This window comes from Lontra canadensis, unplaced genomic scaffold, assembly GCF_010015895.1.
Source record: "Lontra canadensis isolate GAN:19392208 unplaced genomic scaffold, GSC_riverotter_1.0 scaffold240, whole genome shotgun sequence".
Lineage (NCBI taxonomy): Eukaryota > Metazoa > Chordata > Mammalia > Carnivora > Mustelidae > Lontra > Lontra canadensis.
The window spans coordinates 349816-373119 of NW_022631234.1; the positions used below are offsets into that span (position 1 = coordinate 349816).

Sequence of the window (23304 nt, forward strand, 5' to 3'; positions counted from 1 at the left end):
CCAGAAGCTTTTGATCTTGATGAAGTCCCAAAAGTTCGGGACTGGAAGAGATTATGCTGAGTGAAATAAGTCAAGCAGAGAAAGTCAATTATCATATGGTTTTACTTATTTGTGGAGCATAAGAAATAACATGGAAGATGTGGAGATGGAGAGAAGGGAGTGGAGGGAAATTGGAAGGGGAGATGAACCATGAGAGACTATAGACTCTGAAAAACAACTTGAGGGTTTTGAAGGGGCGGGAGTGGGAGTTTGGGGGAGCCAGGTGGTGGGTATTAAGGAGGGCATGTATTGCATGGAGCACTGGGTGTGGTGCAAAATCAATGAATACTGTTACACTGAAAAGAAACAAAAAAAAAAAAAAGGAAAAAAACAGAACAGGGATATTGATGGGAAGACCATATAGTTGGCTTCAGATGGGGGCGGGGGGATGCATGAGAAAATAAGAGCACATTAAAATTATTTATTATTATTAAAAAAAAGAAAGTAGAATAAACAAAAACCAATTAGTCACCAAAAAAAAAAAAAAAAAAAAAAAGAATTGAGGACCGAGTGGCAGTGGGTGTGCCCGCAGATGCCCTGGAGAGTGTGTGAGTTGAGAAGAGCAGAGAAGGATGGATCCTGGAACCAAATTCCTCCATCACTCTGAATGATGGAATTCCCACCCTCATGGTTATGGAGAAGAGCCTGCCCTCTGGTCCTGCTGTAGGTCCCCATGATCCTTCCTTCTGTTCCCCATGGCAGAACCCCTTAAATTAACCCTTGTAGGAAACACTCCCACAAGGAGACCCCAAAATGCCATGCTACCCTTGAAGTTGAGTACAGACGAAGGTTCTGCTGGTATCCGTGGGCTCTGGGTGGCCTCCCTGTGCTCTCTAGCTTCTCTCTTCAGGTGTGGGCTCTGCCCCTCAAGTGCACATCACAGGGCCAGAGGAGGACGGGGTCCGAGTTGTGTGCATGGCCTCGGGGTGGTTCCCAAAGCCCCAAGTGCAGTGGAGAGCTCTAAGCGGAGAGAAGTTCCTGACGTTCTCTGAGACCCAAGCCCAAGATGCTGAAGGGCTGTTCACCATAAAGGCAACTCTTGTGGTGAAGGACAGTTCTTCTGGGAATGTGACCTGCTCAGTCCTCAACCCCATATTGGGCCAGGAGAAGGCAATGGCCATTTTCATCCCAGGTCAGTACTACTTCCCACTCCTAGAAGGGTGGGATTATCTGGTTGGGGGTCCCTGTGTGTTCTGGGCTGGGCCATCCTGAGCAGTGCCCTGATGGGGTGTCTGGCTGGGCACAGAACCCTTCTTCCCTCAGACTTCTCCTTGGAAGCTGGCTTTCATGGTGATCCTGACTGTGCTGATGCTCCTACTCCTTGGGGCTGTCTTCTACATCATGAGAGAACATACTGCAAAGCTCCAGCAGAGGCAGGAATGGGAGAAACTGCACAGAGAAAAGGAGGAGGACCGGCAGATAAAGGAGGAGGCACTGAAGGCCAGAGGTAAGGCAGGACAGGGCCAAGGCAGACAGTGTGGAAGCTGGTGCAGAGAAGTGGACAGTAGGCCCTTGGCCAGGCGCAGGGGGCTGAGGAGGACCAGAGAGGACAGGTGGGGCTGTGGAGGCTCAAGGGGTCTGGAGTTAGATCTTCATGGAGACATATAGATGCTCTTGTGGGTTTTCCAGGTGCAGTCTTTGCTGCTTTTAGTGATGGGAGTTTATGTGTATTTTTCATTTTGTTTTCAGATGAACTCCAGGAAGAACTTGGTATGTTGTGTCCTTTTCACAGAAGTTTCTATGTCACATTTGTAGGAGACATTCTGGTTCTCAGCTCACCTGTTTCCTGTGTTGCCTTTCAGACTGGAGGAAATCTGTTTACCTGGCTGGTGAGTGACTGTCCAGATATCCTTGGGTCTCTTGCCCCCTAAGCCATAGTGTCCCCTCTCTGTTTCATGCAGAGACATGAGGACCCGTCCCTGGTGCAGAAGTGGAAACTGGCGGGAGGCAGAACTTGCTCCATGGGCTTTCCCTATCTGGGCTATTGTTTCGCACATGGTGCTTTGAAACCTGGAATGATGGTGGTCACTGGAGTCTGTCGTGCATCTTGAGTTATCTACCCACCTCCTTTGTAGCTTTTCAGCCTTCAGTGCAACTAGTTCTCAGTTATCCTGAATACTCTGGAATATTTTAGAGAAACTATATAAATAAATGTGGTCATTAAATTTAGGAGTGTGATTTCTTCACATAACACCATCGTGGGAGAGTCTTTCCTCTGCAGTTCCTGGAGGTACTGATCACAAAGTGTTGGGTAGAGGACTGGGCAGAGCTTTGGTGGGAATGTAATGGGATAAGTTATTACTGGACCAGTAATGTGTTTTCTGAGAACATTTGCATTTTTACTGTAGAGCTTACTTTTACCATAGAGCTTACCTAACATCCCGGTCCTTATTTCATCTTCCCTTTGTGTTATTTCCCATATCTCTCTGTCCTGGAAATCATTGGATGTAATAATGATTTCTTACATTCATGGAATAATGTATACTTTATTCCCTAATATATTTTCATACATTGTATAATTTTTGACCTTTAAGGCAAATTGAAAGCAGATGGAATAAAAATTTTGTGTGTTTTCCTGTCCATGTGAAAATTTCTTTATTTTGGGATGCAATTGATTTGGGATTCATTTCAGAAAAATTCTGTGGATGAAATTTGTTAATATTATGTATTTTCTTTTGGTAATCAAGAATGGTTGGACATAGTGTATTGTTCTTTGAAGGAATACTATTTTTTATCAAAATTTATTTGAAATGCACACTTTGACATATTGCTGAATCCTGCTGCACCCCATAAAAAAAGAAGAAACAGATTTAGATGTTGACTGTATTTATGCTAAGTACCTCCCACACTGCTACCAATTTTTTTTAAACATGAAATTTCTTTAGAGATTAAAATTCTTCTCCACTGGCCCCAGGAGGTCTACCTGACTCTTATGGGTTCAGTGTTTCCACAGAAGTTGTGTCTCTTCTATTGTTCAGACAATCAAATGCATATAGATAACTGGCCTTGCAATGCTTGTGTGCATAAAATTGAATGAAGAACTTAAGAGTTTTTTCACCTTAGAGATTCTTAATGTTATAATCAATCGTTCAGTTCTATGTTATTTTCATTTGTCTCTTTGGACTCTGCTGAATTTGTTTATTTTTTAAATTTTGTCTCTTCTGGTTAAAATTGTTTTTCTTGGTTGACTCTTAAGTCTACTTGTCCGTAGGAGAATAGAAGTTTAATAGTTAAAAGTGCTTTTGATTTTTAATTTAAGTCTTATTTTGATGGTTTCACTATTCAACTACATATATCTTTTTTTTAAATTTCTTTTCAGTGTTCCAGAATTCATTGTTTATGCAGCACGCCCAGTGCTCCAAGTAATATGTGCCTTCCATAATACCCACCACCAGGCTCACCCAACCTCCCACCCCACTCCCCTCCAAAACCCTCAGTTTGTTTCTCAAAGTTTGTATTTTAATATTGTGGTTTTTAAGACTCAGGACACTAACTTGGCAAAGGTCACACAGCAGCAACAGGCAGGCATGGAACTCAGCCTGCAATGCTGTCTCTCTGACCTGCGGTCCAGGGAATTTCCCAGAACATCCTATTGTCTGTCCAGGTCAGGAGGGTATCTCCTCTCGAGCCTCTCTCCTTACTCTGTTACAGTGTCACCTGCAGCACAGAGAGGAGGCAAGTGCCAGTAGATAAATAATATGCAGACTTGTTCTGGCTCATGTCTCACCAGCGTGTCTTCCTTTTCAGCCTTGAAGAAGGCAAAACTGTATGCAGGTAAGTGACTCAGTTTCCTGTGGCTTTACCTCCCCAGCTTCCACTGTGCCACCTTCTCTGTCATTGGACCTCACACCAGGATGGGGTTGTTGTCCCTGATCTTCTTGTTATGTTTGTTGTGTTCTGAAGACTGCAGGGACTGTCCTTGGGAACACAGATCTGCCTCTATTCTGACCCATCCTCTACTGTAGGCTGCTGTTAAAATTAGCAGCACCCTCTGGACACACCTTGTTCAACTGATAGTTTGTTGGTCTAGTGACAACAGAGTCATCATTTTTAAGGGCAGTTGGACTGTGGCATTGACGGTGTACTTCAGAATTTGCTGTCTCTGGAAGATTTCAGAAATCAAGCTTGCCTGCTTAGGACTCGGGTCTTCCATAGGGATCCTTTTTCTGAATCCATTTTATCCTGAAATTCCTATCTCTTTTTGGATCTTGCTTTGGTTTTTCTGGTTTGTTTTTTTTTGTTTTTTTTTTTTTTTTTTTTTTTTTTTTTTTTTTTTTTTTTTTTTTTGTAGTTTTCTTTAGGTCAGCTGTTCTGTTTCTCAGATCCAGATCCTCCAGGATGTTTAGGGAATCCTGGTATTGGGTTTGTGAGATACTGGCCATTATATACAAAATCTTATGTACATGTTTGTATTACAGCATTAAGAAATTAATTTTTTAAAGGACAGTAACTTATAGTTGTTCACAACCATTATCTCTCATTTTAGGAGAATTCTGGGTTTACCTGATGGGCTCAGTACTGGTTAGATTTATTAGGGGCAATGTGTGAGGATTGCAATAGGAGAAGCTCAGAGGAGTGAAAATTGTTTACCAGAGAAAATTTGGGAGTAAATCAGGGAAAGAAAAGGTGGTTGGAGAAGAGAGGAGGAGATGAGAAGGAAAGTAGAGAGCCTGTGATTCCTCTCAGAGAAACTTTGGGTAGCTGAGGGTAGAAGAGACACTTTGGGTGGCTTTTGGTAGAAGAGAGACCACAAATGACAGCCATGGTGGTTCGAGTTGGAAGTACACAGAGGACATACAAGTTATTGGGTGCGCAAAAAGTAATAAACCCCTTGATAGGTGTTTGAGAGTTTTCTGAAAAGACTTATATTTATTTTAAGGTGTTTGGAAGTAATTTTCTAACTGGGTTTGCTTCACATAATGAGGCCATCTCACCCTTCCTGTAGTAGCCTGGGGGAGGAGTATGATCCTAGGTTTGCTAATGCAATGAAAGTTTATCCAGAGCACCCTCTTAGCATTGGGGTGGGTTATGGATCTTGGCCAATAATCCTTTGATTTGAATCCATAACATGTGCCTTTTCTGTCCTGGCTGTTTCTATTTATGATGAGGGATACAGCCTGTGAGAACAGAGAAGGGGGAGCCAGGGGTGTAAGAGTCTATGGGGAACAGATGTGTGAGGAAAACTCTTTAGAGAGCCTCACTGAATCTTGGGACTTATCAGTTAAAAATGTAGATTAAATAGTCTTCTCTCAGAATCACCCCATTCTCTGCTGGATTGAAATGTCTGTGTTTAAAGTATACCTTATATATGTTCTTTTTATTTTGTAAGGACAGACACCCTTACAGTAGAATCAACACTTTCACATTGGTGGGCTCATAATGTGATATGAAAAAATGTCTGATCTGATCTTATTCATGAAATTGGAAGAATAATTTCTAATGAACAGCTTTCTGTGGAAATGAGGTGAAGAGTGCACTTGGTCCACAGACGTGCACAGCATAGCTCGGGGTGCACTGTAGAGTCTCAGAATGAACACCAACTCCCTTTCTCCTCTTCTTCTCCTCCACTTGATTCCTCTTCTTTGCTAATCTGTGTCAGTTGTCATATAGGAATGTAGAGTTTGCTGTCAGCTAATGTCTTAGTGAAGAACAAGTAAAGTTCCCTTTTCTCAAAATGTGACATGTCCACCCACTTCATGTGATCTGTTGGTATAAGCAAATCAACAGAGCCGGACATACTACTTTATCTGAAGAAACCTGTGGAAGAATAGGGGTCCCATGTTGTCGGCAAATATTCAAGAAAGTGTCCTATTCTTATTTTATAATCTTTTTTTAAAATTATTTATTTCTTTTCAGTGTAACAGTATTCATTGTTTTTGCACCACACCCAGTGCTCCATGCAATCTGTGCCTTCCCTAATACCCACCACCTGGTTCCCCCAACCTTTCACACCCCCACCCCTTCAAAACCCTCAGGTTGTTTTTCAGAGTCCATAGTCTCTCATGGTTCACCTCCCCTTCCAATTTCCCTCACCTCCCTTCTCCTCTCCATCTCCCCTTGTCCTCCTTGTTATTTGTTATGCTCTACAAATAAGTGATAATTTATAATCGTTCTAATTTCATTCTGGAGTCTGTCTTATTGGAGGTAACAGCTTTACCATGCAGACTTTTCAGGGTCTTATGACAGATATATATTTGCTGTGATTAGTTAGCTTCCTTTCTTCTTCCCAAAGGGGAGTATGAAGGTTGGAGGAGTTCATACTTTGCATCACTGAGAGAAGGGCCACTGTATTCTTCTCTTGCTCATTTCAGGACCTCACTTTACAGAGGGTAGCTTGATATGGTCCTTAGGATAATTGGGTTTGAGGTTCCGTCTAGGTTTATGGAGAAATTGTTATTCCAGCCCTGCCCCATTCATATCTCCAGTTCCTTAATCTTACTCACATCTGTAAAGTCCTCTCTGCCAAAACATATTCACAGTTTCTGGGGCCTAGGACACAGCCATATTTGGGGGCTGATCATGTGTGGTGTATCCTTGCTTTTGATCTCTCTAGGTGATTATAGGAGAAGCAGATGACTAGATCCAATTTTTTTGGGTTTCCCCTTACACATAGAGATGTTTTTCCTTGCAATACTCCACGATCTAGGGAAGCAAATTCATTACTTTCTTGCTTTGAACTTCTCTCTCTCCTTCCTTGAATCTTCTCCATTACCTCTTGATGGGCCAAGATTTCTCTGGTGCCATGTCCTGAACTCTCCTCACCCACGGCTGAGAGTCATCCTCCAAGTGCAGCTCCACCCAGTTGTATTGCCTCTACCATGGTTTGGAGTCAACCTGCAAGTTCAGTTCAGCCAGTTCTTTATAAGTAAATGGAGGCCTCAGAAATTTTGATCTCCTCAGTTCTTTCTCAAAAGAAAACTTAGTTTTCAGGACGGATGTGTGGCTAGGGATTGAGAAAGCTTACTTTGATAATGAAATCTGTGCAAAAAGTCTTCTTTTTAGGACAGTACCCAGGCCCTCAATGGTGTTAAGCTTTATGGCTTGGGTTTCATGGGAACAGTGTAGCATGATGGCTGTGGATGTATGAGTGAGAGAGAGAGAGAGACAGAGAGAGAGTGTGTGTTTGTGTGTGTGTGTGTGTGTCAGAGAGGACTGAGAGAGACAGAGAGAGGGAGGGAGACTGTGAGAGAGAGAGACAATTAATATGCGTGAAAAATAAATTCACCTCATGCATGCTTCCAAAACATTTTCCCCTATAACTCTTGGTTCAGATATAGGTACTAACACTGGTCCGTACAGTCTCCTCAAGTCTCTGATTGGTTGTTCACATTTGTGCAATGTGGTTTTCTTGTAGATTGGCGGAAGGAGAAGTTCCAGGCCTGTGAGTTACTTCTGTTGTTTGGGTGCTCCTACTGCTATCCCATGGCTGCTGACTTCTCCTTAAGCCTGCTGTGGTGATACATATGCTGGCATCATCAGTGGTGGTGGGGTGGGATGGGGTGGTTAAAGTCATGTAGCTGAGATTACTGGGTGTGACTGATACTGGATATAAATGGGTATTCTTTAGTGTTGGAGTCCTGTCTGGCCCTCAAGTGCCCTGTGATATGTCTAACACCCAGATCAGTCTTATGCTTTCTTCTTCCAATTAGAGGCTGTATGCTTGAGCCAGAAGGCTCTCATCTCATGAGGTTTAGCCCTGTTTGCATGCAGCTAGATGTCTGGTTGGGGTTGGTGGTGGTGGTTGTGTGCCTTGTTATGTGGTAGGGCAAGTCCTTGAATGATTGGTAACTGTCTCTGCAGTGACTGTTAAACTGGATCCAGAGTCTGCCGATAAAAGCCTTGCTGTCTCTGATGACAAGACTAGTGTGACCTTCAAGCACTCATCCAGTGGCTCAGAAGATGGAGTCTATAGTGTCTTGGGTCATGAAGGCATCACATCAGGGTGCTGTTACTGGGAGGTGGAGATCAGGCATACAGTTAAAAGTGAGTGGGCGCTGGGGGTCTGTAGGAGAGATGTGGAGAGGAAAGGCTGGTACCAGGAATCCCCAGAAAAGGGGTTCTGGATTGTGGGGATGTATGAAAATAAATTCTGTTCCCTCCCTGCTAATGGAGAACACGTGCCAATTCCCCAGAAGGTAGGGGTTTTCCTGGACCTAAAGGAAGGGGATGTGTCATTCTACAACATGACTGATGGTTCTCACCTTTTCTCCTTCTCTCTTGCTTCCTCCTCTGGGACTCTGTTTCCATACTTCAGGTTGAGGTCAGGAGATGTGTCCCTGACCATCTGCTCTAGGGTGGGTGGGCCTGTGCAGACCCCTTTACCTATTAACAACCCTCTTTGTTCTTCAGAGGAGCCGGTGAGCCTCTCAGGGCTGGGGCTCAGTTCAGGCTGTGGTGTTGATGGTGATCACCCAGGGGCTGAATCTCCATTACTCCCCTGTGGTCCTGAAGCTATGTCCCCATAATGCTCTAACCCTGTCCCAGATTCCTCATGGTGGCTCCTCCTGGAGCTGCGGATTCCCAGGGGTACTAGCCTCTGATGTTAGTCCTGAATGACTTGGTGTCTTGCCCTTCTTTTCTTGGTGTAGACTGCTGGGGTGTGGTTATGAGAATAGTTGGTTCATGCCTTATGCTCAGGTATTAGAAGATAAATGTTGACTTTTTCAGCTGTAATGGGGTTGGCTGAATTTTGCTACTGGAAGTCATGTTTTTTTGATCATGAACATTATTTCATGGACTCTTTGTATTGTTTTGATATGAAATAAGATGAGGTCTGAATTATTCTGAAGAATTAAATCGTGTTTATTTTATATAGTTTGAGTTGTACAGATGAACCCAGAGACTATGGGTGGGTTACCAGCTCTATTTAGGAAATGTGCACTCTGACTAAAAAACATTGTCCATCTGAACATTTCTGAAGAAATGTATGGCTAATGGACTTGAAGAAGAGTGGAGTGTAATATTCTACTGTACATGCTTCCTATTCAGGAATGGATGAGACATACTTATCTTAACGAACTTTCATAAATATTTGTTATTTCTGAAGTACTGGTGCTGCATTACTTCAGGGAGTGGAAAAAATGAGAGTTTGGGTTTCCTTGTGAGTCAACAGCAGTTGGAAAGAACAGAACTGCTACCAGAAAAAAGAGATAAATGAAGATGAGTGTTTTCAGACCCTGGATGGATTACAGAAAGTTTTGATCATGAGCACAGTTCCAGGATCTATGTACCACTTCTCAGTACTTCCAGTCCAATTGTAAAGGTGGATGGAACCCACAGGAAACAGAAGGAAGCCAGACTGTTGTGGACTCAGACCCTAATGAATAAAGGTTTGTTGCCTCCTGAAGTAGAGAACACCAACCTGTTGTGGTTCTGGGAGAGATGAGGAAGACATGGAATTGGAAGTGGAAGAAGGAGGTCACAGATCTCAACTCCTCCTGCCTGTGACCAAAAATAGGAAAGGACTGGAGTCGCTTTGCATATTTTTCTATCTTATCATGTAGATGTGTCATTTGTATTAATTATCTATTTTCCTTCTCCCTTCTCACCAGTGTGATTTTATGCATGTTGTCCATGGTAATATTTCAAATATAATCTCTAGGTAACAGAATAGTCAAATGACTGTGGACTTAAGGAATAAATATAACTGATTCAATGCCTGAGACTACCTGTTTGCTCCATTTTGGGGGAAAGAGTGAGAACTTTTTCATTTTAAGTGTAGCCCTGTAGATGGGTGAAAATGTGGAATTATTGTGTTGTTATATGGAAGTTCCAATGTGAGTAAATGGTTTATGTGGAAGTTGAGGAACTAAAAGTGTGAAATCTGCCCCTTATCAATTCATTGTCTTTTGATTCAAATCTACCCTGTATGTGCCCTACTTGTTGACACTGGAAGTCATAAATGTTTCCTTTTTGCCATTTGGCACATTTGGCACTGCCTTTGTCAGTTAGTGCACTGTTGGGTTTGGCCAGCAAACCCTGAGATGGCAAATGAAAATAGTACTCCAGACACATTCATAGTAGAAAGGAGAGGCCTGGGGACCAGACACTCTAGTGGCAAAAGGCTTCCAGCCAAGCTTTGTCTCCAGTTTCATTGGGGTCATATCAATACACCACATGCAAGCACAAAGCAAGGAGGAAAGTGTAGCCTTAATGGTCAGGACAGTAATATATGGGACTGTGTGTGGTAAGGACAAGGAGGCTAGGAGTTCATGAAGTACATGTGCACCACATGTGCCTGTTTCTCCTTCAAATTTAAACATTTACTCCCTAGATGAGAGCCTTGAGCCGCAGTAAGAATGTGGCCACTTTCAGCCAAGAAATTTCAATGGAGACATAAATTTCTGGGCATTCCTCCTTTGTTTTTCAATTAATCTCATCCAGGGAGGCATATGCAAGTCAGATTGTGTCTATGCAGACACTGAATTCCTACATAGCACCAGAGGGAACACAGCAAGACATAGCAGGAGAAAAAGCTTTTTTCTTTTTGTGTTTTTAAAAAAAGATTTTATTTATGTATTTGTCAGAGAGAGATTGAGTGAGCACAAGCAGGGAGAGTGGCAGGCAGAGAGAGAAGCAGACTCCCTGCTGAGCAGAGAATCCAAAGCAGGACTCCATCCCAGGACTCTGGGATCATGACCTGAGCTGAAGGAAGACATTTAACTGAGTGAGTCACCTTGGTGTCCCACTTTTGGTGTTGTTTCCCCCCTTGACCTTACAATGCTACTGACAGTGGCCGGAGAAGACTTAGTTTCCCTTGCCTTTGGGTGAATGAGTATGGCATTGTAGCAGGTTGTGTACTAGAGTGCTGCCTCCCAGGGAATCTTGTCAGTTCTCTAGTGAGGGTTTTCCTGCCCAACAGGCTTTGTCTGCAACATGTTGGTGCATTTCTTTCCTTCCTGGGGACTCTGGTCCCACCTTGTCCAATAAACAGGATGTCAGTCTTATTCTTTCAAATGTATTCCATCTTTTGGATGCTCTACCTCAGCCCTAGATGTAATGTCTGCTTCCTATCTCTTCTACTCCTGGTTTCCATAGAGATTTCTTTTATCTCTTTCATAATTAAATACATCTTTCTTAATAATTCTTTATATCAGATTTTCCTTGTTAACATGAGTGATGTGGTTTCTGCTTCCTGATCGGACACTGCGTGATACAAACATCTAAACTGAACTGTATCTTGGAGGAGGGCAGTGCACTGATCAGAGTATGTGGGAAAGTGTAGTGGAGGAATTTTCAAATTTATAAAAATGTGTGCCCCAACAATAAAGTCATAAATATACTCTTTGGGATCTTTCTATATATTTTAAATACTGTATATGTTAATATATTTTCTGAAATGTTCATCTCCTCCAGTATACCTTGTGGCTTTATGACACTGGATTCCTTTTAGATGGGCAATGGGTATATTTCCTTTGAAATGGAGAGGAAATGAAGGTATGGATGTGATATGAATTATCCACACAAAAAAGAGGAATCTTTTGAAACTAGTGGACCAGCTGCCCATGTAATTCCAGAAAGAATGGATAAAACCATCATTCTTGGGAGAAGTGAGGTCAACTACATGACAGAATGAGTCCTTCCATTTGTCTCCCCCTTTCTGTTTACAACTAGTAGGATTCCAAAACCCAACAAAGGTTCCTCTGCAAAGCACACGAGACACCAACGAGATCCATCCATGTTTACATCTGAGAGGGTGTGTATTGGTCTTCGGGGAGACCAGAGCCCAGGCAGCTTGGTGGGGCCTGTTACCCTGGCTTTTACAGTGGTGGTAATGCTCACCTGTGACTCCTGGGGCCAAGAAAGTATGGGTGGAAAGGGGTGAGTGAAAGGCTACTTGGCCCGTTGGGCTATGACTGGAGGACCCCATAGCTATGAAGCCACAGAGCAGGGTCCTCCTCATGAGGTAGGACATCTATGACCAGGAGAAGACAGTGGGGGAAAGGAAAAGGCAATGGAAGGAGGCAGAGAAGAAGAAACACTTTATGCACTGTCTGCCCTGTTAGTTCAGCAAGAGAGCTCCCAGCTCTGTTGGACTCCTGAACTTGAGGATCCTCCTCCTGGAGTGTGGGGCACACCCCAAACCCAAGGGACTTAGTACATACTGGCCCCTCCAGAGTTGCCAGTCTCTTCCTTTTTTTTTTTTTTTTTTTTTTTTTGGTGGAGCCTGGTCTTTACAGCCACCAGGGCTACTCTGGTAAGAGAAAACAAAAACTTGTGCTCTTCTGCCACCTGCTGTAATACTAAAGAAGGTCCACTAACCTCCCACCCATGAACTGTTAGAATCAGAGTTAACAAATTTTTGCCTACGTACAAAGGGTGTTGGCTACTTCAAACTATTTGGCAGAGGAAAATCTCATTAAAAAGAATGAAAAATCATGGTAATATGGTTTTGCTAAAAAGAAATGACAGTTCTCCAGCCACCAACCCTACATTTATAGAAGACTGTGATCTACGTAATAGAGAATTCAAAATAACTGTCAGAACAGAATTCAACAAGATACAAGAGAATCAGGCAATTCAATGAACTCAGTAATAAAATGAATGGATAGAAGGAGTACTTTCCCCAAGAGACCGAATTTCTAAAAAAGCACCAAGCAGAAATTCTGGAGCTGAACTCAGTAAATGAGATGAAGAATGCATTGGAAACATTGGAAATAGAGCAGATCAGGTGGAAGGGAGAATACATGATCTGAGAGGTGGAATCTAGAAATGATTCAGGTAGAAGTGAAGAGAACTAAGGTTTATTATTATTTTTTATAGTGAAGAAACTCTGGGGTGCTTGGCTGCTTCAGAGAGTGGAGCATCTGACTCTTGATCTTTGGATTGTGACCTGGAGCCCTACATTGCATGTAGAGTTTACTTAAAAGAAAAACAAGCTTAAAAAATGAAGAAATCCTGCAAGAGCTACCAGTCTCCACTGGAGAGCCAGTTAAGAATAGTGGGTATACCAAAAGCAGAAGAGAAGGAGAAGAGGGGCAGAGCTGTTATTACAAAAGTGTTGTCTGAGAACTTCCCAATCCTGGGGAAAGAACTGGACATAGAAGTCTGTGAAGTTAATAGATAACATTATTATCTCAATACAAAAATGCCATCTCCAAGACACTTTCCGATGACACTGTCAAATGTCAAAGATAAAGAGGGAATCTTGAAAGTATAAAAGAAAGTATTGTAAAAATGAGCCTCCATAGGAGAGATCATCAGCAGATTTCTCAGCAGAAACTCTGTAGGCCCGGGGGAGTGGAATGACATTCTCATTGCATTAACAAATAAATATTGCCAGACAAGAAATCTGTATCCAGGATTTATCTTCAGACATGAAAGAGAAATAAAGACTTCCCCAGACAAAGAACACTTGAGGGAATTACCCACCACTAGTCCTGCCTCCAAGACATATTGAGCGGAACTTTAATACAATAATGAAAAGATGAAGGTACAGAGACTCTGAGTAAGCTGGCAGACAGAGTCAGAAACTGTAACCTTATTTTAGAATAGGGCATTAAATACTTAATGATAACAGCAATGGTTAAAGTTATTAAAAATAACTAGAGCTACTACAGTTGGTAACAAACCCATACCAGGAAAAGAGTTTGTGACAGGAAAAATGTAAAAGGGGAGGAGGAAAATGAGAACTACTATGTAGGTAGGTAAATGAAGAAAAGCTGCCAAGCAGGAAAAGCACCATTTAATCTATCAGACAGTTTATACAAACCTCAGGGTAAGACAAAACAATATCTAGAGCAGAGAGAACCTTAAAAAGGGGGAAACTAGGGAATCATCATGGAAAACCAGCAAGTGATAAAAGTAGACAGAAACACAAAAAAGACGAAATAATAATGATAGAAAACAACCAGAAAAGAAAAGATAAAAGGACAATAGTAAGTCCTTACGTGTCAATAATCACTTAAGCGTAAGTGGATTGACTTTACCAATCAAAAGACAGAGGGTGCCTTGATAAATTGTAAACATAGACCCAAGTTTGTGATGCTTTCAAAAGGGTCTTTTTGCTGTACAATGGACAAATGTAGGTTTATAGTGGAGGAATGGATGTGGATAACCCAAGAAAATGGTACTGAAAAGAAAGGAGATGTAGCCATATGTACATCAGACAAGATAGACGTCAAGTCAAAAAGAAGATATAACAGTTGTAAATACATGTGCTTAACACCCGAGTATTGAAAACATTAAAAAATGCAGATCTTAAGGGAGAAATAGACAATAATCCAGTAATAGCAGGGACCTTGATACCCCACGGTCCACAATGGATGGATCATCCAGATGCAGAATCAGAAAGGAAATAGAACGTAACCACACTTCAGAAAAAAATGACAGACATTTACAGAATATTCTGTCCAGCTGCAGAGGAATGCATATTCTTCTCACGTGTTCATTGAACGTTCTCCAGGATAGATACCCTGATGGAACACAGAAATCTTAACAAAATTAAGAAGACTGAAACCATATCAGCCAACTTCTCTGACCACGTTGGTATGAAAGTAAAAATGAACAAGAGGAAACTGAGTAGACCTAAAAATATGTAGGAAAGAGATGACAAAATTTTAAACATCTGAGGCCAGACACCTGGTTCTTGGACTAGTCTTGAAAGCATATGCAGAACTACATTGTATTAGTTGCATTATTACCTTAGCAGCATGTCATGTTTTATTCCCTACTGAGGACGTTTTTGCATCTCTTAATCTCATGCATGATCAATCATTTACTTTGTTTTTTACCCCTACTCCCTGTTTACCCACTGATTATAGAAACCTAATGGGGAGTGGGAAGAAAAATTTGTCTCCAAATTATCTGACATACCTGATCATTCCAGGTCCTGAATGGGGTGTCTTATTTTCCAGAACAATCTAGAGCTCCAGATTGTTTGAAGGCCCACCCTCTCAAGGTTTCCAGAAACATCTCATCCTCCTCTCATACATTCACCTCCTTCCCCAAACAAGTAGTGGCTGTCCCTTTTCCTCCAGAGAGCAATGCAGCCTTGGGAATGATAGCCAGCCTTCTCACTGGGCTTTCTTTCCTTGTGATAATGAAGCTTTATTTACTTCAAAACCCATGTCTCAGACATTGGCTTACTGGGCATTGGGTGCTCAACTTGTCTGAGTTTGTAACACAATCAATAGGTCAAAGAGGAAATCAAAAGGGAAATAAATAATGGTCTCAAACAAATGAAAATGAAAATACAATATATCAAATTTTGTGGGTTGCAGTAAAAGCAGTTCTGAGAGGAAGTTTACAGCAACAAAAAATTAGAAAGATGTCAAACAATCTACCTTTACACTTCAGTGAACTAGAAAAAGAGGAACAAATTAAGCCCAAAGTTAAAAAAAGGAAAGAAATAATAAAAATCAGAGCAGAAGTAAATGAAACAGAGATCAGAAAAACAAGAGAAAGGATTGATGAAACTAAAAGCTGGTTCTAGAAGATGATGAACACAAACTGGCAAAAAGTTACCTAGTCTAAGAAAAAAAGAGACATAGTACTGTACGGTGACTAATATAATAAAAAAGAAGAAATAAAAGAGGGTTATTAAACGGATAGGACAGGAATATGTCCTATCATGAAAGACTATGAATAATTTCATACCAACAAATTATATATCTAAAGGAAATGGGTCCATTCCTAGAAACACACAACAGACCAAGACTGACTTAGGAAGATATAGACAACCTGAACAGACCAGTCTAGTCATCTGAGAGGCACAGGTGGAGGCTGAAGGGCAGAAAGACAGGCTTGTAGGGGAGGCACAGACACCAGAGAGCCTGGGGTTGAGGAACACATGGCGCCTACAGGCCCCCATATTGCGACTGGCATACACAAGGAGCACTCCTTATGGCCATTCTTTGCCCACTGATAACCAGATGAGCTCTGACCTGGCTGAGTTCCAAGAGCCCCCTCAACTTGCCTCTGTATTCATTGTGGAGCACTGGGCACCAGGAGCTTTGGAAAATTTACAGTGAGATTCCAGAAAAATGGTGTCCCCACTCCACCGCTATCCCTGCCAGAAAGACAGCTCTCCCTGTGGTCCTGCCTATTTGTCTCTTCCCCCAGAGCCCAGCTGGTGGAGGATGTGCCCTGAGATGATGTCCCTGCTGAGAAGAGGCAGGTCTTTCTACTACCATCTGACTGAATAGGACAAGTACTGACTCTGCCTTCACACCAGTGTGAGGAACCCCAGCCCTCAGGACACTTATCCAGGCCCTGCCCTTCCTAGCATCCTGCACAGCTACCACAGAGATTTTCTGAATGGCAAAGTGCACTCCACAGTCCCTATTATTGAAGAGAACTTGTTAGAGGACAAAGATTTGTTGAAGCCATGCCATGCTTGGAAGCTGTCCTTATGTTCTTCCTCATCTTTGTCCTGTGAACTCCCTGCAATAAACACCTTTCTGATGTTAATCAGAGCAACATGTAGTCCCTGACCAGCCTGCCAATGTGCCTGTCCTTCCACCAGCCATGAACACAGGAAGCTCCCTACCTGATCTCACCAACCTGCACTTTCCCCTGGCACTTCTCATCCCCCAGGGCCCTGAGGAGACAACCTACCCCAACCTGAGTGAGGGCATCAGTACCTCCAAATTAAGACCCCGCATGATCCACCTCAGGATCAGTGGGGGCCAGTGCCTGGACCAAGCTTGGGCTATGATGAGTCAGGACTTAACTCCCTGCTCAACTACCCATCCTGTGGTCTTCCCTGGGCAATCCCAACCCCTAGGCTTCTTGGAGCATTCCCCACCCCCATGTTCAAGGCTCTGATAGCTACCTCTCACTGTCAGCCTCCTCCCTCCTCACTCAGTGCTCTGGTTCTCGCATCCTCCAATTCCTTCCCCTCTGCTTCCTCTCCTGTGCTGGGTAACCCCCTTACCCAGCTTCTTCCCCTGGAATCCCTTCCTGCCACTATCATGTGCCCCTCAGCTGCCTGAGGTTGCCCAAGGGCACAGCTGACACCCAAGAGCAGCTCCCCAAAAAGTTTGTGACAACAATGTCACCTGCCTTGTTCTGCATCACTCAGGGTGTCCCCCGGATATCAGCACATTGTCCACTGACCAGAGGCTGCCTCCATGCCCATACAACCCCCCAGATTTGGTTCTGCCCACCCAGCCACCTACCCGAAAGCCTCTATAGCATCCAGCTATGTCCTCTCAGGCCTGCTCAAAGCACCTTCAGGTGGGAAGCACCTGGGCAGCCCACCACACTGTGGGACACTATACCCACCCAGCTTAATGTGCATGAGCAAGCATTTTACCATTAGCCAGTGAGGGACTTCAGCCTGGAAAACCTGTTTCCTCACAGCGTGCTCTTTGATGATTGCTGCTCTGACTTGTTTGTCCCCTGGCACGCACACACTCTGTCTCAGCAGCAGGGATGGTTTAGCATGGAAGCCCATCAACCAGCCTGGTGTTGGACCCCCAGCTTTTCTGAGGGGCCTTTAATTTTAGGGGACAAGGGGCCAATTAGCGGCCTCCAGGACCCCCATGCCCTCAACCACCAGAACTTGACCCTCTGTTCCTGCCATGGCTCAGGGCCCAACATCATCCTCCCAGGAGAGTCCTCCCCAGGTTATTGTAATGAGATTGTGGCAGCCCTGGCTGGAGTGCCTGGCAGATGCTGGCAAGGGTGGAGAAAGGGGAACCCTCCTACACTGTTGATGGGAATGCAAGCTGGTGCAACCACTCTGGAAAACAGCATGGAGTTTCCTCAAAAAGTTGAAAATAGAGCTACCTTATGACTCAGCAATTTCGCTACTGGGTATTTACCCTAAGGATACAAATGTAGTGATCTGAAGGAGCACGTGCACCTGAATGTTTATAGCAGCAGTGTCCCCAATAGCCAAACTATGGAAATAACCTAGATTTCCATCAAGAGATGAATGGATAAAGAAGAGGTGATATATATATATATATTATGCAGCCATCAAAGAAAAATGAATCTTGCCATTTGCAATGATGTGGTAGAACTAGAGGGTTTTATGCTTAGCGAAATAAGTCAATCAGAGAAAGACAACTATCATATGCTCTCCCTGATATGGGGAAGTGGAGATGCAACGTGGTGGGTTGGGGGGGGTAGAAAAAGAATAAATGAAACAAGATGGGATCGGGAGGGAGACAAACCGTAAGAGACTCTTACTGCCATAAAACAAACTGAGGGTGACTGGAGGGACGGTGGTAGGGAGTGGGTGGTAGGGTTATGGACATTGGGGAGGATATGTGATATGGTGAGTGCTGTGAAGTGTGTAAGCCTGGTGATTCACAGACCTGTACCCCTTGGGCTAATAATACATTATATGTTTATTTAAAAATTTTAAGAATTTGATAACAATACAAAACAAACCCCCAAAAACTCCCAAAAGAAAACCTCATGGTCAAATGACTTCACTAGTGAATTCTAATGAACATGCAGTGGAAAATTAATACCAATACTCCTCAAACTCTTCCAGAATGTTAAGGAAGAGGCAACAGTTTCAAATTCATTCTACAAAGGCAGTATTATTTGTATAGCAAACCAGATAAGGATACCACCGCAACAAAAAAAGCAATACACCAGTATCCTTGAAGACTACAGATGGAAAAATTCTCAGCAAAGTGTTATCAGACTGAGTTCATACATTAAAAAAATTAGACACCATGGCTAAATGGGATTTATCTGTGGGATGCAAGGGTAGTTGAACCTACAAAGATCAATAAGTGTAATTCAATACACCAAGAAAATGAAAGGTAAAAATCACATGATCATCTCAAAAGTTGCCCAAAGAAATTAGACAAAATATATCATTCTTTTATGATAAAACTCTTAATAGATTGGATATAGAAGGAGCATCCCTCTACATAATAAAGGCTACCTACAGGAAACCCACAGCAAACATCCTACTCAAGGAAGAAAAATTGAAAGCATTTCCTCTAAGAACAGGAACATAACAAGGAAGGACACTCACACCACCTCTATTCAATATAGTAGCAGAAGTCCTAGCTAGAGCAATTAGGCAAGAAAAAGAAATAAAAGCCTTCCACATCAGGAAGGAAGAAGTGAAAATGTCACTCTTTGTAAATATCATCTTACATACAGAAAAATCTGAAGAGTCAATAAAAAAATCTGTTGAAAGTAATCAATTATTCAATAAAGTGACACATTACAAATTGACTTACAAAAATCAGTGGCATCCTTGTACGCTAACGGTGAAGCATCAGAAAATGAAAACAGCATCAAAAGCAACAAAATAGGAATATAAGAAACCAGGGAAGTGAAGGACCTGTACAATGAAAACTACAAGCCTTTCCTGAAAGAAGTTGAAGACACAAACAAATGGAAACACATCCCATGATCATGAATTGAAGAATTAATACTGTTGAAATGACCATATTACACAAAGACATTACAGAGTCAATGTGATCTCAATCAAAATACCAAAGGCGTTTTTTATAAAAATAGAAGAAATCATTCGAGACTCCAAATAGCCAAAGCAATCCTGCAAAAAGAGAGCAAAGCTGGAGGTAGCACATTTCCTCATTTCAAACCATACCTCAAAGCCATAGTAACAGAATACAACGTGGTAATGGCACAAAAAAACAACATATGCACCAATATGAATAAAGAGCCCAGAATTAAATCCCAATCCCTGTGATCAACCAATAATAGGTAAGGAAGCCAAGAACACCCAATGAAAAGGATAGTCTCTTCAAGAAATGGTGCTGGGAACACTGGAGAAACACCAGCAGAACAATGAACTCTTTGGATCATCTACTCCTTTCAGAATATATTTTCAATGTGCAGCTAATAAATATGCACAGACATTATACAGATTATAAAAAGAAATTCAAGCAACTTGTTAAGAGAGTTAAGTTCAAAGCTTTCTAATAGAAGTTCCCTTTTTTTGTAGTAGAAGTTCTAATATGATTTCTGTCTCCCCTCCTGCCTGTCGGGATCTCTAGAGCACTCCTATTGCTGGTGCTCCCAATCTGATGCCCTCTGTTTAGAGCTCAGCTGAGCTTGGGGTGCACCTGGCTCCTGTAGGATTTGGCCACACAACCAAATGACCCTTGACACGTGCTCTCCTATTGTTGAGTTTCTGTCACTCATATTTAAAATGAGGAAAGACTCTCCTCTGAGGATTAGAGTAAATTATTTATTGAAATAAAGTACATAATGTTCAGAGTGAAATGGCACCTGGTGAATGGTGGGCCTGATTATTTGGTGAAGGTCAGCAGAGAGCAGGATTCTGGCCTCATGGTTTCAGCTTACAGTCCAGCCTTTGCAGATAAGTTTCTCTGACAGAGACTCTGATTGGAATCAGCCTCTCAGGGTTGGTCAGGGTCTCCCTTGCTTTTTCTGCCCCAGGCCTCTCTCCCTTGATGCTTTCAAGGTGAGAGGCTAAAGTGCCAGTTCTCCAGGCCTTTTCCCATAACTTGGCACTCACATCCCTACCCCCAGGATTTGCCTATTTCAGCCTTGACCTTGGATGGGCCTGACCTACATGAGACTGAGAGAATGAGTACATTCTTCCAGGTCACACTTGCACTCTGCAAATGATTCACTGACATCGCAGGGACTGAGGAATGCGATTGAGACACTCTGGGCATTTCTGTGAACATGTACTAGTGGTCCATTAGTTGTTCTTCTCTCTTTTCCTCAACTTCTTTCCTTTCCACCAACTTGTCTTCTATGTCACTTACTCTCTCTTCTGACTCATTTACCCTAGCTCATCCAACATCCAGTTTAGACTGCATCTTAGTTAAAACATTTTAAATTTAGGCCTGATTGGATTTCATTTCTGCACTATGAGACTGTCTAGTGTCTTTTAATCTTTTTTTCAGGCCCAGCTAGTAACTTTATACTTATTATCCTGAATTCCATCTCCAACACTTTACTTATATGAATATTGATTAGATCCATGACAGCATTAACTCTGGTTCTTTCTTTTGTTGTGAATTCCTCCTTCTAGTCATTTTGTTCAGAGAATGGATGAACAAGTGAAATAAATCAAAAACATTAACCATGACCCATGTGAAATACACACCAGACAAATCCAAAGAAGTCAAAACTGCAGCTGCCACCCTCACCCACCCAGACTGGGATCACTCGTGGTCTTGGTGGTACAAACATGCAGCCAAGAATACTTTATCCAGCAAGGCTGTGATGCAGAACAGATGGAGAGACAAAGAGCTTCCAGAACAGGCAGAAACTGAAAGAATATGTGACCACTAAGCCAGCCCTGCAAGAAATATTAAGGGCAATTCGATAAAAGGAGAAAGTCCCCAAGAGTGATATAGAACAGAAATATACAGAGACAATCTACAGAAACAAGGACAGGCAGTGTGAGGACAATAAAATCCCATCTTTCAATAATCACTTTCAACGTGAACGCCCTAAATGCTCCCATAAAATGACACAGGGTTGCAGATTGGATAAAAAGGACCCATCCATATGTTTTCTATAAGAAACTCATGTTGAACTTAAAGATGCATTTAGATCAAAAGTGAAGGGATTGATAACCATTGTTCATGCCACCAGACCTCAAAAGAAAGCCGAGGAAGCAATTCTCATATCAGACAAATTAGATTTTAAGATAAGGACTGTAGTTAGAGATACAGAAGTACAGTATGTCATTCTTAAAGTGTCTATCCAACAAGAGGATCTAACAATTGTAAATATTTATGCCCCCAACATGGGAGCAGCCAACTACATAAGCCAACTGTTACCAAAACATGATAGATAGTTAGATAGATAGATAGATACAGATAGATAGATAGATAATAACACCTTAATAGTAGGAGATCTCAACACTCAACTCTCAGCAATAGACAGATCGTCTAAGCAGAAAATCAAAGAAGAAACAAGAGCCTTGAATGACACACTGCACCAGAAGAACCTCATAGGTATATACAGAACATTCCCCTGAAACAACAGAATACTCATTCTTCTCAAGCACACATAGAACTTTCTCCAGAATAGACCACATACTGGGTCACAAATCAGGTTCTCAACCCATACCGAAAGACTGAGATGGTTTCCCGCATATTCTCAGACCACAATGCTTTCTTTGAAACCGGAACTGAGCCACAAGAAAAAGTTTGGAAAAAATTCAAACACTTGGAAGCTAGAGATCATCTTGCTCAAGAATGTTTGGGTCAACCAGAAATCAAAGAAGAACTTAAACAATTCATGGAAACCAATGAGAATGAAAACACATCATTATAAAATCTATGGGATATGGCAAAGGCAGTCTTAAGAGGGAAATACATAGCCAGCCAAGCCTCAGAAAAATAGAAAAATCCCAAATTCACCACCCAAATTTACACTTTAAGGAACTGAAGAAAAAACAACAAATGAAGCCTAAGGCACACACGAGAAGAGAACTAATTAAGATTAGAGGAGGGGTCAATGAATTAGAAACCAGAAATGCCAAGAGAAGATCAACAAAACTAGAAAATGGTTCTTTGAAAGAATTAATAAGATCAATAAACAACTGGCCAGACTTATCCAAAAGAACAGAGAAAGGACCCAAATGAATAATATTATGAATGACAGGGGATGATCACAACGAACACCAAGGAAATAGAAACAATTATTAGAGATTATTATCAACAAACATATGCCAATAAAGTAAGCAATGTGGAAGAAATGGTTGCCTTCCTGGAAACCTATGAACTACCAAGACAGAAACAGGCAGAAACTGACAACCTGAATAGACCCATAACCAGTAACAAGGTTGAAACAGTGATCAAAAACCTCCCCAAAAAACAAGTGTCCAGGACATGATGGATTCCCTGTGGAATTCTACCAAACATTCAAAGAAGAAATAACACCTATTCTCCTGAAGCTGTTTCAAAACATAGAAACTCATTCTGTGAGCCCAGCATTGCCTTGATCCCCAAACCAGGCAAAGACCCCATCAAAAAGAATTTCAGACCCACATCCCTGATGAATATGGATGTCAAGATTTTCAAAAAGATCCTACCTAACAGGATCCAATAGTGCCTAAAAAGAGTCCATTACAAACAGTACATTAGAGATTATCCATCAGGACCAGGTGGGATTTATCCCTGGGATGCAAGAGTGGTTCGACATTGGGAAATCAATATGATAGAACACGTTAATTAGAGGAGAAAGAGGAACCATATGGTTCTCTCAATGGTGCAGAAAAAGCATTTGACAAAATACAGCATCCTTTCTTGATTGAAACTCTTCAGAGTATGGGGATAGAGGGAATATTCCTCAATTTTATAAAAACTGTTTATGAAAAGCCCACAAAGAATATCA

The 23304-nt window shown here is 42.1% G+C and overlaps 1 protein-coding gene and 1 pseudogene across 1 annotated transcript in view; both read left to right on the forward strand.

Annotated features, from left to right (window-relative positions):
- Window positions 1-8568, forward strand: part of LOC116862399 (butyrophilin-like protein 1) — a 119358-nt gene extending 110790 nt beyond the window's left edge. The window contains exons 5-11 of the mRNA XM_032849685.1: window positions 890-1171; window positions 1286-1486; window positions 1729-1749; window positions 1842-1868; window positions 3787-3813; window positions 7394-7420; window positions 7840-8568. Of these exons, the coding sequence (XP_032705576.1) occupies window positions 890-1171; window positions 1286-1486; window positions 1729-1749; window positions 1842-1868; window positions 3787-3813; window positions 7394-7420; window positions 7840-8504 (1250 nt within the window). The 3' untranslated portion in view covers window positions 8505-8568. The remainder of the gene's footprint in view (window positions 1-889; window positions 1172-1285; window positions 1487-1728; window positions 1750-1841; window positions 1869-3786; window positions 3814-7393; window positions 7421-7839) is intronic.
- A 7265-nt stretch (window positions 8569-15833) lies between these two features.
- LOC116862400 lies at window positions 15834-17175 on the forward strand (annotated as a pseudogene).
- The last annotated feature ends 6129 nt before the right edge of the window (window positions 17176-23304 follow it).